The sequence below is a fragment of the Salmo salar genome, chromosome ssa13 (assembly GCF_905237065.1).
Source record: "Salmo salar chromosome ssa13, Ssal_v3.1, whole genome shotgun sequence".
Taxonomy (NCBI): Eukaryota; Metazoa; Chordata; class Actinopteri; order Salmoniformes; family Salmonidae; genus Salmo; species Salmo salar.
Window position 1 is genome coordinate 16989846 of NC_059454.1, and position 18180 is coordinate 17008025.

General features: G+C 45.7%; 2 protein-coding genes across 10 annotated transcripts in view; both read right to left on the minus strand.

Annotated features, from left to right (window-relative positions):
- Window positions 1-179: 179 nt before the first annotated feature.
- On the minus strand, window positions 180-1983 carry LOC106566534 (complement C1q-like protein 4). The gene is made up of 3 exons (XM_014134633.2): window positions 1692-1983; window positions 902-1048; window positions 180-601 (listed from the first exon to the last, which is right to left on the minus strand). The coding sequence occupies exons 1-3, from the start codon at window positions 1966-1968 to the stop codon at window positions 300-302; spliced, it is 726 nt and encodes a 241-aa protein (XP_013990108.2). The 5' UTR covers window positions 1969-1983; the 3' UTR covers window positions 180-299.
- An 8610-nt stretch (window positions 1984-10593) lies between these two features.
- LOC106566535 (cyclin-dependent kinase 17) overlaps window positions 10594-18180 on the minus strand; it is a 91896-nt gene continuing 84309 nt past the window's right edge. For 5 of the 9 annotated variants that reach the window (XM_045693002.1, XM_045692997.1, XM_045693001.1 and 2 more), the window contains 7 exons: window positions 18167-18180; window positions 17891-17996; window positions 17606-17648; window positions 17368-17458; window positions 16984-17061; window positions 14437-14558; window positions 10753-10812 (listed from right to left, as the gene is read on the minus strand). The exon at window positions 18167-18180 is cut by the window's right edge and continues 84 nt beyond it. In XM_045693002.1, coding sequence (XP_045548958.1) covers window positions 14455-14558; window positions 16984-17061; window positions 17368-17458; window positions 17606-17648; window positions 17891-17996; window positions 18167-18180 — 436 coding nt within the window. In that variant the 3' untranslated portion in view covers window positions 10753-10812; window positions 14437-14454. Of the gene's footprint in view, window positions 10813-14436; window positions 14559-16959; window positions 17062-17367; window positions 17459-17605; window positions 17649-17890; window positions 17997-18166 lie in introns of all 9 variants that reach the window. The other 4 variants (XM_045692998.1, XM_045692999.1, XM_045693004.1 and 1 more) reach the window with 4 other exon arrangements.

The window sequence follows — 18180 nt, forward strand, 5'->3', positions numbered from 1 at the left end:
GGCTTTAGGTGGATCCGGGTTCCTAATCTTAATCTGATTTACTACAAATATATTTAAATCCCCTGCTGCCATATCCCAGTTTAATCTAATCTAAATTAAATTCATCTAAATTGATAACATGATCAAAAGGAGCAATACCAAAGTCATTGCTGCAAACCATGAATTCACTAAAGAAACGATTGCTGCTTTAATATTGCTTTTATTGCCTCACACACATGTAAATGACAGCAAAAGAGAATATAATGTGTGGAAGTTAAGTGAAGAACCCTCCCAACTTAAACCCTGAACCCCTCAGTCTCTCACTGTCCTCCTTCAACATGGAAGAGCAGGAAGCCACTGAAGGTGCTGAGGTTTCTGAAAGCGTTACTGGTCACCTGGAAACCAGACGGTAGGACCAGGGAAACCGTGTCTCCTTTGGCCAGCTGCAGGGTGGCCCCGTTGGACGCAAAGTCTTCGTTGTCCCCCTTGTCCTGATACTCATAGACCAGAGCTACCTCCTCATTGTTCTTGTAAAGGGCCACCCCGATGTTGTCCTCCTTTTTCCAGGCATAGGAAGTGAAAGTGAAGTAGTAGACTCCATTTACTGGTGCTGTGAATGCTCCTGTATGGGTCGACAAGGAAATTCATAAGAATTTGTGATTTATAAAGCATTATTAAACCATTTATAATGGCAAGTTATCCAACCCTAAAGGTCCCGCTTTATTCGTAGTGTATCTTTATTAATCCTTTATAGAGCATGAAATACAGTTTAAGATGATTTGTGACCCATTGATATGTCGTTCTTATGACGCCAATATGTTATCTGGGAATGTTTCAGCCAGACAAAGTAAGAATTATATGTGAAAATGCAGATGCAGTGGGAGTTGTCTATGTAAATCGCAATAATATTTCAGCGGCTGACCTGTCCTGGGGCTGAAGGCGTTACCAACGTTGGTGATGACGTGAGTGTGGACCAGGTTGGTGTCTGCCTGGAAGGGCCCGGTGTTGCCGTAGCCCTGATTGTCCTGGGTAGGAGGTCTCAGGGCAGCTGAGAAGGCCACACCCACAGCTGAGTATAACAAAACATATAAATGAGTTGATTTCAGTAGATTTGACATTTACATTTTTTTGCCTCTATCACCTGTTTAACTAGCATTGGCTAAAGAGTAACACTTTATTTGGATAGTCCATGCTTTACAGAACTATCAGTAGTATTTCAACAAACTATCTGCTAACCCTAACCCTAGCTCTAACCTTAACCCCTACCCTAACCCTAAACTTAACCTTTAACCTTATTCTAAACCTAACCCTAACCTTATCCTTAGCAAGCAGTTGCTTATCAACAGATTTGTTGATAGTATGACCATCTGTCGAGCATCTACAGATGAAACATCCAGACTCTCCATAAAGTGTGAGTGGCTAAAGTTAGCTGATGTTTGTAGTGGCGGTATAAAGAAAACCAACCCATGTATTAAAGTTTGTCTTCACCCATATATAGACATCTTGCAAGTTGAGTAACCATTTAACATTCATTTTTAAAATACTTAACTTCCCCTTTAAATTCAAATCAACTTATTCAGTCATATCAGATAATTCATTATTGGCCATTGTTCTGTCATTGTTCATTTTCTGTGCATGTATATCATTTATATCTGGTGCATGTAGTTACTATTATATTAAGAAAATATATATAAAAATCCAAAGAGACTTACAGTTGCGTGACTTTCTCAAGTCCTCAACCTCCCTCCTCAGGTTCCCCACCTCGGCAGACAGGCCAGAGAAAAGGGTAAAGAAAGGGCCAAAGCTGGAATCAGAGATGGAGTGCTTATTGGTGGAATCATCTGCCTGTCCATAAGACAGACAAACGATCACAATCAGCTGGAGAGGAAGCATCGTCTTCTTCATCATTGTCTTCATCTGGACCTGCAAGCATCTGTGGAGTTGGGTAGTTCCAAGGACTTGTTTATAAAGGATGAGGTCAGGGCACATGTGACCAAAGTAAAGGACTTATTAGGAATTACATGTTGAGTGTGGACATTAGAAAAAAATAATTAAATGTTTGTCAGTAATCTTAACTGGGACATGTTCGTTCCCACCCTCTGTACAAACACATTTGTTGTGCCTTGGCCAAATAACACAGAAGTATCTGCAAGAGCAAACTTCAACCTCATTTCCCCAAAATCTTATCAACTGTTCAATTACAGGAAAACTTCTGTCAATTATTGTTTGATTTTCATCTTCTATTGATTTGTAAATATAGTGTCATGCTTTCAGTCAATAATATTCAGTCTTGTCGTCAGTCCGCCACATTGCACTGGACTGAGAATCTAGCTACAAGTCTGAAGGTGACACAACTGCCTCTAGTTCTCAAATATCAAGACCGTGGCCACGTCCCAATTATCGCTCCGTCCTCCCAAAGCGTGCACTAGTTCACTTCCCTTCACTGACTTAACAGAAAATGACTGTTATAAGAAACATGGAAACACAACTCTATCCCGCACCTACACCAATCCACTGCGTTTACATTTTGTTGGAAGTAGTGAACGACACACACAGATCACACACTCAGAACAAACAATAAATCAGTCACAAAGCAGGCCCCAACATGGAACCCATACGGCAAACACAAAAGAGGAAGACCCACCTGGAGACAGCACAGGACAGGAGATGAAGGCAGAGGGTTTGGAGTGGAAAGACCGAAAGAGATGGAGGCGATTCATCGATGGCCTGAAAATCGATGGGCTGTTTACCTCAAAGAATACAAAGGCCTAAGTAAGTAAGTGAACGAGTGTACACTTCAGGAGGAAGGAGTTATTATTGGGACACAGCCTGTGACTATGAATGCTACTTCTTGTCTCACCACGTCTCAGTATGTCAGGCATTAGAGAGTTGATACTGAGAACTACAGGGTATAATTAAACAGTAAGGCCTGGGGGGGGGGTGGTATATGGCCAATATACCACATCTAAGTGCTGTTCTTAGTACGGAGTACCAGACAACTGCCCTTATGTTGGCCATATACCACACCCCCTCGGGCCTTTTTGCTATTAAAAACTGATTACCAATGTATTTTGAGCAGTAAACATAAATGTTTCGTCAAACTCACGGTATACGGTCTGATATACCACGTCGGCCAGCCAATCACCATTCAGGGCTGGAACCACCCAGTTTATAATATAGCGTATGTCCAGAGCATCCTGAAGCTACATCTTATCTTTGACCCCTCTTAGTCTGATCCCGTTGTACCACTTGGTCTGATATCAGCTTTTTAGATTGGTTGTCTGTATTTTATTTCCTTCAAAAAACAGTTTATCTGGACCTATGTCTATGTGTCAGAGTACTAGGGCTTGTACCAATATTTACAGGGATGTGGAAGTATGATAAGGGTGTTAAGGTTAAACAATGCGAGAACATTGGATTAGAATGAACCTACTATAAAGTCAAATATTTATTTATCTATGGAGGTTTTCCTTGGAATGGAGGATTTATCTAAATGCTACTTCTGTTGTGGAAAATATTAAATCAAATACTTCTTTGACACCGGAGCTTGTAAATTCAATTACTTTATTACAAAAGTAACAGAAGCCGAGCCTTTCTATGGAAAAAGCCTCCTCATTCTTAGTGCTTGGCTTTTATACAGTTTTACCCTTACAAAACGTCATCACCCCACTTTACGAATCATGTTGTCTTACTTAGTTTACATTCTCTTATTGGCTGAGACATTGGGGCATAGATTCTATTGGTGGAATGACATGCATACTGGAGCCTATCACTGACTAGCTAATGTTCCTGTCCAAAGGTCTACAGAAGTTTAGACCGTTGTTGTCTGTGTATGATTAACCAATGTGCGTATCCAGTAGCCTTCAAAAGATCAGATGTTGCCCAGACCAGACATGTCTTGTTGGTTTGCCTTGCCTCATCAACACAGATTCTGCTTACATTCTGTTTTTTACATGTCCAATGGTCAATTTGATGTTGATCTAGCTTTGTACACTCGTCATTTCGCTTACACATGTCTAATATTTAAACTTATATCGATTCTTTTTTCTACTTCAAAGAGAACAGTATAGGTTACTGAAAATCAACCCTAGTCATGAATATTCACCTACACTTCCAAGTGCAAACAACGCTTGAATATGAACATTAACAGATGTACTATGGCTTAGGATGGCGCTCTCTCTCTGTCTGTAACCAGGATGGATTGGTGGTAAAACAGATAGCAGAAGTCACCATCATCTTCATCCTCCTTTACATCTCACCATCATGATCACCATTTCCAGCATCATCAAGCACAAACCATTACCTCCATTTCATCACAGTTCAGTTATCCACATGAGGGAGACCAAGCTGAATGACATCAATTTTCACACTTGTTTATTAGTAGCAGTAATGTACAAATGTAAGGAGAACATGTAAGGAAAACACCTCTTTTACGCTACTGCTACTCTGTTCATCATATATGCATAGTCACTTTAACCATATCTACATGTACATACTACCTCAATCAGCCTGACTAACCGGTGTCTGTATGTAGCCTCGCTACTGTTACAGCATCGCTACTGTTATTTTTCACTGTCTTTTTTACTGTTTTTATTTCTTTACTTACCTATTGTTCACCTAATACCGTTTTTGCCCTGTTGGTTAGAGCCTGTAAGTAAGCATTTCACTGTTGTAATCGACGCACGAGACAAATAAACTTTGATTTGATTTGAAAAGAGGATCACGTGTAACGTTTTGTCTCTGACCCTGGGCCACACACTGTAAATACATTTGATTGATTGATTGATTGATTGATTGATTGACTATCCAAACCAATGTACATTTCTAGAGGCAGACATCCATGAGAAGTACACTACATACCACAGGAGGTTGGTTGCACCTTAATTGGGGAGGACGGGCTTTGTTGTAATGACTGGAGAAGTGTAAGTGGAATGGTATCAAATACATCAAACACATGGTTTCCAGGTGTTTGATGCCATTCCTTTTGCTCCGTTCTGGACATTATTATGAGCCGTTCTCCCCTCAGCAGCCTTCTGTGTGTACATACCCTATGAAGACCTGAAAGGATTTCACTTAGCCTGTTGCTAGGATCTAAGCCACTATTGCTTATATCTATTCAGTCCTATCATACAGTGGCCAAAGTGTGCAGGCGGGTGTAGTGGCTAGGTGTTGATGTCCAGAGGACTAGGTCCAGACACCGTTGATGAGTAAAGTAACGGAGGCAAATAGATGGGATATGAATGAGGATGTGTATGTGGTCCGGGCAGACCAGGGCTGTGGCCTTATATGCAGACTCAGAAGAAAAGACCAGGGAAGTGTCCCAATACTCAGACTCCTTCAGAGAACAGGTTTTATTTTTCACTGTAAGGTCAAGAGTAACACATTGCGTTGACTAGCAGATCCCCTTATGCACAGATCTAGGATCAGCAAGCGTAGCTTCCTGAGCCCCTAACGTTAACCATCGGGAAACTGCAAAACTGACCTTAGATCAGTGTCAAGGGGTAACAAACACGAATGGGGTAACTGGTCCAACAGGCATTACATAGTACAGTTCAGCATCACCATGGATACCTGAACACCTGGGTTCAAATACTATTTCAAATATCTCAGTTACTCTCACATACATTTGAAGTAAGTATTAAGATATTGTTTATTTGAAAAGACAAGTAGTTGAACATTTTAATGTATTTGGAAATACACTTGGAAAGTATTTGAAAATAGTCAAATATACTCCCATGCATTTAACCCAGGTATTTGAAAATAGTATTTGAAAGAAGTATCCCTGGCTCATTTACAATGCCCTATGAGATAATGTACATTAAATCAACATGCACTTAAGTAAAACAATATATTGACTTAAGTCCATGTTAAGTCTATTTATCTCAAGTCTGAACAGGCCCTTAGTGACCTCCACATGTCCTTCTGTTCAGTGACATTGGCAGGCAGAATTACATCAAACAAGGACTCCATCAGTGGAGGCTGCTGAGGGAGGACAGCTCATAAATATGGCTGGAATGGAGTCAACGGAACGGTAACAAACACATAGAAACCATGTCTTTGATGTGGTTGGTGCCATTCCATTGATTCCATTCCAGACATTACTATGAGCCGTCCCTCCCCTCAGCAGCCTCCACTGGACTCCATGGGTGATGTTGGAAATCCTTGTGTTTCACGGTGATGCTGTCAGTAGTATTGGTACAGGAGTGTAATCCTGTCCTGTAATCCTCCACAAAGACAGGCTGGGAGGTTGTAATAAACCACACACACTTACTGCATGAAGGCTTCAAAGGAAGACAAAATATTTAAAGTATTTCATGAGAAAAACACTCCATCAAACTAAGGATTTTTATTTAGTGTTCACAACTATTTCACCCATCATAGCAAGAGCTCTGTGATGCACACACACACCAAACCTCTTCGTAAGCTCACACACTCGCGTCACATCACACGAACTCCACTCCCCTTAAACTGTGATGATGTTGTGTGACCACTAGGTGTCACCAAAGCACAGTAAGACAGTGATAGGGAGGCTAAGGCGTTATACTCCATCAAACCTCTCAAATCTAAAAAGAAAACATTTACTCTCCTAACTTTATTACATCACTGAAAAAGGGATGAATCTGTCCGGAACTCTACAGCCTTGGCCCGATTATCAATACAGAAATATTGCTCTGGTTTTCAAAATAAGGTTACCTGACTGAGTCTGCTGCCGTATCAAACCTGTACACTGCCTATATACAGACTGACAGATCATCTATGTACATGCTACATACTCTCACACTCTGAGTAGAAGTTGCCCTTAGGTACAGATCTAGGATCAGCTTATGCTCTCCAAATCCTGACTTTAACCATTAGGGGGAAAGACATAACATAGTACTGACCCTAGATCAGAGTATAGGGACAACTTCATCCTGCTCACACTCTCCCACTCACAGACTCACTGACCTGTACACAACCTGACCACTTGTATACGAAACAGTCGTGTTTGGACCCTCTGTGCGGAATTCAATCTAAGTTAAATTCCAGCCTCAGTGTGTTTTGGTCCAGTGGTCTTAGTTCATCTGGTGCCTTCACAACACAGCAGACAACAGAGAGTAAATGCTCTAAAACTGGGGTTAAAACTAACTAAAAAGTAGCCGATAGGTTGCAAGAGGGTAGTCAATGAGGTCACTTCCAATGTTCTCCCAATCACTGATCAGTAAACACTATGTGACTCCGCCCTTTCCTGTCGGCTCAAATTGCAGCCATTTCACAAACGTGACACGTCCATATATCCCATGATATATCCATACAAACATGAGACGTCCATATATCCCATGATATATCCATACAAACATGCTTTAGCTTCTAAAGGGGGGAGTGAAGTAAAGGGAATGGTTAGGTATTATTATTCGGAGGTTTCTCTTTAAACAGCACTTTAACCCACCCCCAGACTAACTAGAGGAGGGAGACAGATACATGATTGATCTGTTGACTGATTGATCATGTAGATGATAAAGTCATCCATACATCTTGTCTGAGCACAGAGCATGTAGTGGGCCATTTTCCAAGAGGCCCTCCTAGACAGGCTTGCCCTATGTTAAACTCTACAAGGGGAACATTTAGGCTACACTTCCTTTACCTTATAACCTAGCTAACCTCATGTTCCTGGCTTCTGGGGAACAAGACTACCTTACACCAAGATCCACAAAACTACACTACCCATAAGTCCTGAGCTTAAGGAATGTGCAACACGTTCTCAGTCAATCACCAGCATTTCCCACGGGAACATGGCCCGGTGACACAGAGAATTGCATTCTGGGAAATCATTGCTTGTACCTTATTACTAAAGAGTGAAAAGTAGGGTCATATATACAGATTAGAAACAAAACAAAACTATATTGTGTGTGTGTGTGTGTGTGTGTGTGTAAGGCTGTGTGTGTGTGTGTATAAGAGTGTGTGTGTGTGTGTGCGTGTGTGTGTGTGTATAAGGGTGTGTGTGTATATAAGGGTGTGTGTGTGGGAGGAGCGTTGTTGTGTTTTAGATTCAGTATCTAAGAGGTCAGATCAGGTGCAACAAGAACAGCTCAATGTTAATGAACTATAAATGGAACATATCAACCAGGTTGTCAGGGGTTCAGGGGTTTCTTTACACTGTTTTAACCCCCCTCTGTCCTGTGAGGTGATCTTCTGGCGTGAAGTGTACCTGGGCATCAACAACCCTCCTGTATATTGCTCTGTTGTGTACATCTCTATAGCGTGTCATAACAGTATCACATCACATCATATTGATAATAATCTATTCATAATGCATTGTCCTATTCTTGTGTATTATGTAACTTAGTGTTTCCTAGTGTGCACTTCAGCATAGTGGCCTAGTGAAGTGCCCATTCCTGCCCTGAAGTGTTGACTTCTGTAGATACTGTACACTTTGAGGAAGATAACTTTAGTGTCGTTAGTGTATGCTTGGTACCGTATTGGTACCGTAACCTGCCTGAGTGACTGATTGATGAGGTAATTGAATTGGGGATCAGGTGCCAGGTCTGGGCACTGTAATGAACACATGTGTGTGTATGTGTGTGTTGGGAGGGGGAGGGGGGGGCATGCAATGGATTAAATAGTCTGATTCTCCAGGCTCAGTATGTAATCCATTCCATTCCAAATATGATTTGGAAACAATGGATTAGCATCCTATAGACACTATTCTATGGCTCGTGTGTTTATCTGCGCGTGCATACATGTGTGTGGGGTAGAGAAATGGACACGTACAGCGGTAGGGTCGTTAGCTAGGGGTCAATGTTTCAGCTATTGGCTGGGGATAGGGCTTGAGGTGTTGGTTAGGGTTAGGGTTAGGGCTTGAGGTGTTGGTTAGGGTTAGGGCTTGAGGTGTTGGTTAGGGTTAGGGGTTGAGCTGTTGGTTAAGGTTAGAGGTTGAACTGTTGGTTAAGGTTAGGGCTTGAGGTGTTGGTTGGGGTTAGGGGTTAGGGCTTGAGGTGTTGGTTAGGGGTTAGGGCTTGAGGTGTTGGTTAAGGTTAGGGGTTGAGGTGTTGGTTAAGGTTAGGGTTTGAGGTGTTGGTTAGGGTTAGGACTTGAGGTGTTGGTTAAGATTAAGGGTTGAGGTGTTGGTTAAGGTTAAGGCTTGAGGTGTTGGTTAAGGTTAAGGGTTGAGGTGTTGGTTAAGGTTAGGGCTTGAGGTGTTGGTTAAGGTTAAGGGTTGAGGTGTTGGTTAAGGTTAAAGGTTGAAGTGTTGGTTAAGGTTAGGGGTTGAGGTGTTGGTTGGGGTTAGGTGTTGAGGTGTTGGTTAGGGTTAGGGCTTGAGGTGTTGGTTGGGGTTAGGGGTTGAGGTGTTGGTTTAAGGTTAGGGGTTGAGGTGTTGGTTAAGGTTAGGGGTTGAGGTGTTGGTTAAGGTTAGGGGTTGAGGTGTTGGTTAAGGTTAGGGGTTGAGGTGTTGGTTGGGGTTAGGGCTTGAGGTGTTGGTTAAGGTTAAGGGTTGAGGTGTTGGTTAAGGTTAGGGGTTGAGGTGTTGGTTGGGGTTAGGGCTTGAGGTGTTGGTTAAGGTTAGGGGTTGAGGTGTTGGTTAAGGTTAGGGGTTGAGGTGTTGGTTAAGGTTAGGGGTTGAGGTGTTGGTTGGGGTTAGGGGTTGAGGTGTTGGTTGGGGTTAGGGGTTGAGGTGTTGGTTAAGATTAGAGGTTGAGTTGTTGGTTGGGAGTCAAGGTTAGGGCTTATGGTTAGGGTGCAATATGAAAAATGCAGAGTTCTACAGCTCAGTCTAGGGTTAGGGTCTATCCTGGGGTGCAGAGGCTCGCGTTCCCCACCCCCCTCATCCATCCCTCCCTCCCTCACTTTCAACATGCCAGTTCTCTATCCTGGTGGTGCAGAGGCTCTCATTCCCCACCCCCCTCATCCCTCCCTCCCTCACTTTAAACATGACCGTTCTCTAGCCTGGGGATGCAGAGGCTCTCATTCCCCACCCCTCATCCCTCCCTCCGTCACTTTAAACATGACCGTTCTCTAGCCTGGGGATGCAGAGGCTCTCATTCCCCACCCCCCTCATACCCCCCTCATACCCCCCTCATACCCCCCCACTCCCGTTAGAGCTCACTGATACAGCAAATCCTGTTCAAACCATATCCACTCAGCTGAGACCAAAGCGACCCTAATCACTGTTGTACTCTGAGCAGTAGAAGAAGCAGCACGGAGGATCGTTCCTCTCATCCTCCTCTTCTTACATATTCACCTTCATGTTCAATTCCTCAAGTCTTCTCATCCTCTGGCTTCATTATGTTAAGTCCTTTGTTTTTCTCCATTTCGTGTTCCTCGGTCTTGTGTTGTTGACTTGTTGTTTTTGTTTTGGGAAGTACTGTGTGTTTTCTCTGCTTTGGTGTGTGTGTGTGTGGCAGGGTGTGTGTTTTCTCTGCTTTGGTGTGTGTGTGTGTGGCAGGGTGTGTGTTTTCTCTGCTTTGGTGTGTGTGTGGCAGGGTGTGTGTTTTCTCTGCTTTGGTGTGTGTGTGGCAGGGTGTGTGTTGGATTCTTCGGGGTGAGTGTGTGTGGCAGGGTGTGTGTTGGATTCTTCGGGGTGAGTGTGTGTGGCAGGGTGTGTGTTGGATTCTTCGGGGTGAGTGTGTGTGGCAGAGTGTGTGTTGGATTCTTCGGGGTGAGTGTGTGTGGCAGGGTGTGTGTTGGATTCTTCGGGGTGAGTGTGTGTGGCAGAGTGTGTGTTGGATTCTTCGGGGTGTGTGGCGGGGTCAGTGTGTGTGTGTGCGACAGTTCTGTACGTCACTGTCCTCCTCATCTCCCCCCCCCAACCCCACCGACACTAAAACAACACACTTTGCCTCCTACTCTTCCCCTGGGCTGAGAGACAGAGACAGACAGAGAGAGAGAGACAGAGAGAGAGAGACAGAGAGAGAGACAGAGAGAGAGAGACAGAGAGAGAGACAGACAGAGAGAGAGACAGAGAGAGAGAAAGAGACAGACAGAGAGAGAGACAGAGAGAGAGAGAGACAGACAGAGAGGGAGACAGAGAGAGAGGATGGGGAAAAGGGATAAGATGATGAATAGAAGGGGAAAGAACAAAAGAAAGAAACATAATATATTAGCACTGTGTTAAACAGACAGATACCACCCCACACAGACAGATACCACCCCACACAGACAGATACCACCCCACACACACAGGTACCACCCCACACAGGCAGGTACCACCCCACACAGACAGATACCACCCCACACAGACAGGTACCACCCCACACAGACAGATACCACCCCACACACACAGGTACCACCCCACACAGGCAGGTACCACCCCACACAGACAGATACCACCCCACACAGACAGGTACCACCCCACACAGACAGGTACCACCCCACACAGACAGGTACCACCCCACACACACAGGTACCACCCCACACAGACAGATACCACCCCACACAGACAGGTACCACCCCACACAGACAGATACCACCCCACACAGACAGGTACCACCCCACACAGACAGGTACCACCCCACACAGACAGGTACCACCCCACACAGACAGATACCACCCCACACAGACAGGTACCACCCCACACAGACAGGTACCACCCCACACAGACAGATACCACCCCACACAGACAGGTACCACCCCACACAGACAGATACCACCCCACACAGACAGGTACCACCCCACACAGAAAGGTACCACCCCACACAGACAGGTACCACCCCACACAGACAGATACCACCCCACACAGACAGGTACCACCCCACACAGGCAGGTACCACCCCACACAGACAGATACCACCCCACACAGACAGGTACCACCCCACACAGACAGGTACCACCCCACACAGGCAGGTACCACCCCACACAGACAGATACCACCCCACACAGACAGGTACCACCCCACACAGGCAGGTACCACCCCACACAGACAGATACCACCCCACACAGGCAGGTACCACCCCACACAGACAGATACCACCCCACACAGACAGGTACCACCCCACACAGACAGGTACCACCCCCACACAGACAGGTACCACCCCACACAGACAGGTACCACCCCACACAGACAGATACCACCCCACACAGACAGGTACCACCCCACACAGACAGGTACCACCCCACACAGACAGGTACCACCCCACACAGACAGGTACCACCCCACACAGACAGGTACCACCCCACACAGACAGCTACCACCCCACACACACAGGTACCACCCCACACAGACAGGTACCACCCCACACAGACAGATACCACCCCACACAGACAGGTACCACCCCACACAGACAGGTACCACCCCACACAGACAGGTACCACCCCACACAGACAGGTACCACCCCACACACACAGGTACCACCCCACACAGACAGGTACCACCCCACACACACAGGTACCACCCCACACAGACAGGTACCACCCCACACACACAGGTACCACCCCACACAGACAGGTACCACCCCACACAGACAGATACCACCCCACACAGACAGGTACCACCCCACACACACAGGTACCACCCCACACAGACAGGTACCACCCCAAGCAGACAGATACCACCCCACACAGACAGGTACCACCCCACACAGACAGCTACCACCCCACACAGACAGGTACCACCCCACACACACAGGTACCACCCCACACAGACAGGTACCACCCCACACAGACAGGTACCACCCCACACACACAGATACCACCCCACACAGACAGGTACCACCCCACACAGACATGGTACCACTCCACATAGACAGGTACCACCCCACACAGACAGGTACCACCCCACACAGACAGGTACCACCCCACACAGACAGATACCACCCCACACAGACAGGTACCACCCCACACAGACAGGTACCACCCCACACAGACATATACCACCCCACACAGACAGGTACCACCCCACACAGACAGGTACCACCCCACACAGACAGGTACCACCCCACACAGACAGGTACCACCCCACACAGACAGATACCACCCCACACAGACAGGTACCACCCCACACAGACAGGTACCACCCCACACAGGCAGGTACCACCCCACACAGACAGATACCACCCCACACAGACAGGTACCACCCCACACAGGCAGGTACCACCCCACACAGACAGATACCACCCCACACAGACAGGTACCACCCCACACAGACAGATACCACCCCACACAGACAGGTACCACCCCACACAGACAGGTACCACCCCACACAGACAGATACCACCCCACACAGACAGGTACCACCCCACACACACAGGTACCACCCCACACAGACAGGTACCACCCCAAGCAGACAGATACCACCCCACACAGACAGGTACCACCCCACACAGACAGCTACCACCCCACACAGACAGGTACCACCCCACACACACAGGTACCACCCCACACAGACAGGTACCACCCCACACAGACAGGTACCACCCCACACACACAGATACCACCCCACACAGACAGGTACCACCCCACACAGACATGGTACCACTCCACATAGACAGGTACCACCCCACACAGACAGGTACCACCCCACACAGACAGGTACCACCCCACACAGACAGGTACCACCCCACACAGACAGATACCACCCCACACAGACAGGTACCACCCCACACAGACAGGTACCACCCCACACAGACAGGTACCACCCCACACAGACAGGTACCACCCCACACAGACAGCTACCACCCCACACAGACAGGTACCACCCCACACAGACAGGTACCACCCCACACAGACAGGTACCACCCCACACAGACAAAGGGGATCGAAACTTCCATCTCTGAAATACAAGTTCATCCTAAACATTTGATGTCAAGTTTGATTTATCCGAGTTCTCCTTAACAGTAGCTCAACATGCACAAAACCAGACCTGTACATAAGACAACAACACAAAGTCATCTAAAGAACTCTGTCACACACACACACTGCACCCTGTGTTCACACACACTTACAGACAAAACACAAAGGCTACATCTCCCTCTGCAGGAACCTGAACAGAGCTGCAAACATAAAGAGTTTCAATCAAAATGTCTCCTCTCGCTCCCATCCTTCCCAGAATGCCTTCTGTTTGACCTTTCACCCCAACCTCACTGAAATAGAACACTGGGAGGTTTCTCTCTCAGAGAAAAGTACAAAGAAGGCAAATGGTGGAATGATGAACAGAAAAACATTGGCAGCAAGAACAGAAGGAGAGAGAGAGAAAGACAGGGAGTCAAGGATGAAGAAGAACATTATGGCAAAGTGCAGGGGAAGATACAAGGGAAAGAGAGGACATCACCCAGGCAACAAGAAGAAGCAGAGAATAAGTAAACAGGGACTATAAGGCAGTATGTCTGAAGGGGACAGAAACACAGTTCATACAGAGTAATTAGAAGTGGAGAATAGAATAGGCACAGATAAGCAGTGGACACAAAGATAGACGTCTTGACATACAGAAAGACATATGAACTGAAAGTGAGGAAAATGAAGTGAAAGTGAGAGAGATCATGTATTTACCAGAATGGGAGGGGCAACTCAGCCTGTGGAGGGGGAGGAGAGGCCGTGACTCTGAGCCCTGGGATTGGCTCCTTCTCTCTGGAAGTACTGCGAGGGGGCGGAGCCTAGCTTATGGGCCACTGCTATTTAGGAAGGGGGGGCAAGGTGGTGGTGGTGGGGGGCACATGAGAGAGAGACAGAGACAGAGAGAGAGAGAGAGAGGAAGAGAGAGAGAGAGAGAGGCAGGGGGCGAAGGGGGGAGGTGTTTGGTGTTGTCAGAGGCACATGGGAGGAGGAAAGAAATAGAGAGAGGCAGGAAGAGAAGAGAGAAAGAGAGGAACACACAGAGAGAGTGAGACAGAGTGATAGAGACAGAACCAGTGAACTTGGTAGAGGCAGATGTCAATACGGCACACCAGAGAGCATAGTTCACACTAGCATGGAGTAGACGGTGTGAACCAGGCATGGCTCTGCAAATCACAAGACAGAGTCCCAAGACACGGTGTGTGACACATTATGACCACACTGCAATATGAGACACACAGAAAGCTCACAGACAGAGAGAGAGGCACAGAGACAGAGAGAGAGGCACAGAGACAGAGAGAGAGGCACAGAGACAGAGAGAGAGGCACAGAGACAGAGTTACAGAGACAGAGAGAGAGGCACAGAGACAGAGAGAGAGGCACAGCGACAGAGAGAGAGTTACAGAGACAGAGAGAGAGGCACAGAAACAGAGAGGGAGGCACAGAGACCGAGAGAGAGGCACAGAGTCAGAGTGAGAGGCACAGAGACAAAGAGAGATGCACAGAGACAGAGAGAGAGTTACAGAGACAGCAACATACATCAACAGAGATCAAGCGATATAGACACACAACAAATATATATACAGTACTGTCCAAAGGTTTTAGCCAGGTGTGAAAAAATGCTATAAAGTAAGAATGCTTTCAAAAATAGACATGTTAATAGATTATATTTATCAATTAACTAATGCAAAGTGAGTGAACAGAAGAAAAATCTAGATCAAATCCATATTTGGTGTGACCATCCCTTGGCTTCATAACCATATTTGGTGTGACCACCTGTCGTGTCTTTGGCTATGCCGGATTAAGTGATATGACATGCTATTCTATAAAATCATTTCTCTGTAATTAATATTACCTGATTAAGCTAATCATGTAAATGTAATTAGCTATAAAGTCGGGGCACCACGAAAGAGTGTTTATAGAGCTGTTATCCTCCGAATAAACTCTGAAAGACCTAGTTCTATTTTACATCAATAGCAGTCAATATTAATCGTCACCTCATTCAGTCTCATCTGAAAGTTGTAAATTCTTGGTTATCTTCACGAACCCTGGCTAACAAGTTGAATCAGCAATGCAAAATTGGGTTTAATTATTTATTTACTAAATACCTAACCAATCACACAGAATTACATATACACAGAATACAAATTATGTCATACAGAAAACGTCCCTGGTGGACGGAACCTGTATGATGGCTTGTTACACAAAGAGAGGGGGTTGGGCTTGAATGAAAGAGCGGGAAGACTGAGGAACAAAGGGACAAGCTAAGCTTTCGTAAATACAGTATCTTATGCATTCTAAATTACCGCCAATTTGGAAAAGGAAAATGCAATAAGTATTTACTTTGAGCTGCGCTTTGGTAGGTTGGTCGTAGATGCTGGCCGTGTTGGCCAACAGAGATCTTCCTGTCCTCGGAAGAATGTCTCTGGTGGTAAATTGGATACGTTGTAGTATCTTCGTTGTGTGTTAGACTGGATGCATCGTCCGTTCTTTCCTAGCCCACGTTTACAGCTGCTGTTGCTAACTCAACGGCTAGGAGGTCTCACTTCTTTAGTGAATAAGAGTTCAAAGTTCATACCATTCACAACCAAAGCTCACGCTGAGGTTGGCTTAGTTCTGTAGTTGGCATGTTAGTCCTTTTTAACGTATGAACCGTCGTCCTATCGTCCTTGGAACAGGAGGTTACATTTTCGTCAAGAGCTTATACAGTGGAGGGGGAGAAGGGTGTGTTTCATAGTTTATAACCCATGTCTCTTCACAGGGGCAGGCCACTGATTGAGCAGGGCTCTAACCTTATGAAAACCAAATTCTCTCATTTGGAAGCTAAAATTACGTTTAATCTTTTCACAAATAGTTTCTGTGGTTAGTTCTCCAAGATGTTTGGGCCAACCTACCTGCCGAGTTCCTTCAAACTGTGTGCACGTGTATCTACAATAATTGATGCTGTTTTGAAGGTAAGGGGTGGTCACACCAAATATTGATTTGATGAATATTTTTCTTCTGTTCACTCACTTTGCATTTAGTTAATTGATAAATATAATCTATTAACATGTCTATTTTTGAAAGCATTCTTACTTTACAGCATTTTTTCACACCTGGCTAAAACCTTTTCACAGAACTGTATATATAGAGAGAGAGAAAAGGAAAGTATGCAGGAGACAGGCTCATATGGCTTGAGACACTCCAGATTTCCTACTTCTACTCCAACTATTGTCCCCCCCAACCCAGCTCTCTAACCCACCTCTCTAACCCCAGCAGGGCTCACCTGACTCTGGGAAGGTTGAAGACCTCTTCCCTGGGTCTCTCTGGAGCTGGATGTTCTTCACAGAGAAGATGGAGGATGCTGAAATGAGGGAGACACATCAGGGAAAGAGTGCCACATCTACCGTTTCGCTCAGACACTTAACGCTGCTAGCCAGGTGTGGTCGTGGAGTAGAGTGGTTTTGGCATGGATATGTTGATATACTTTGTTGGTTAAGGTTTGGCATGGATATGTTGATATACTTTGTTGGTTAAGGTTTGGCATGGATATGTTGATATACTTTGTTGGTTAAGGTTTGGCATGGGTTTGTTGACATACTTTAGTTTGTTGGTTAAGATAAGGTGTATAGATGTAGTGGGGTTATGTAAGGTTGAGCTAAAGACTCACTGTCAGACAGTGTCTGAACCTGCTCCCCCAGGCTCCTGAAGTATGGATGTCTCAGAGCCTCCTCAGCCGACACACGCTTCATCGGCTCAAACTAGAGAGAGAGAGAGAGAGAGAGAGAGAGAGAGAGAGAGAGAGAGAGAGAGAGGGGTCATATATTTACATTGGTCTGTGTCTAAAGTGAACACACGAATTGTTTTAGGATTTTGTCCTCCATATTTGTTCCGTCCTTCCATCTTACCTGTAGTAGCAGTGAAAGAAGGTCATGGCCATCACTGTCTATCCTAGAAGAGAGGAAATGGGGGAAGGAAGAGAGAGGGAAAGAAAGAGGGAAAAAGAAAGGGGGGGGGGGTGTTACAGCACAAAAACAACACTGTCGAAGGCTGACCGATTCCTACAGTGAAATACATACAGTACCTGTACCGTGATGCCTGTGTGTTCAGGTGTGACTACAGTTCCCATTAATCAATCAATCAATCTCACCTACCGATAATAGACTGACAACCAGCGGTTTACACAGACAGACCTGGGTGCGTGGTTGACCAGGGGCTCAGCGTGGTAACGGGGGAACTTGTAGGTCTTAAACTCCTCGCTGGTGGTAATCCCAGGCCAGGTCAACTCTGTTGGTGTGCCTGACAGACAGACAGACAGACAGACAGACAGACAGACAGACAGACAGACAGACAGACAGACAGACAGACAGACAGACAGACAGACAGAGAAAGAGTCAGTCAATATATCTGCATGTACACACACACTATACACAGTGTATATCCAGTGCCTGTGCAGTCTTGCTGCTCACCTAGGATACGGAAT

Bases quoted from the DNA above. Each gene is read 5' to 3' on its own strand.
- LOC106566534 (XM_014134633.2), bottom strand. From the start codon at position 1,968: ATGTGCCCTGACCTCATCCTTTATAAACAAGTCCTTGGAACTACCCAA. The intron at 1,049-1,691 runs GTAAGTCTCTTT...TGTTATACTCAG, and splicing joins CTTGAGAAAGTCACGCAACT to CTGTGGGTGTGGCCTTCTCA. The intron at 602-901 runs GTCAGCCGCTGA...CGACCCATACAG, and splicing joins CGCCTTCAGCCCCAGGACAG to GAGCATTCACAGCACCAGTA.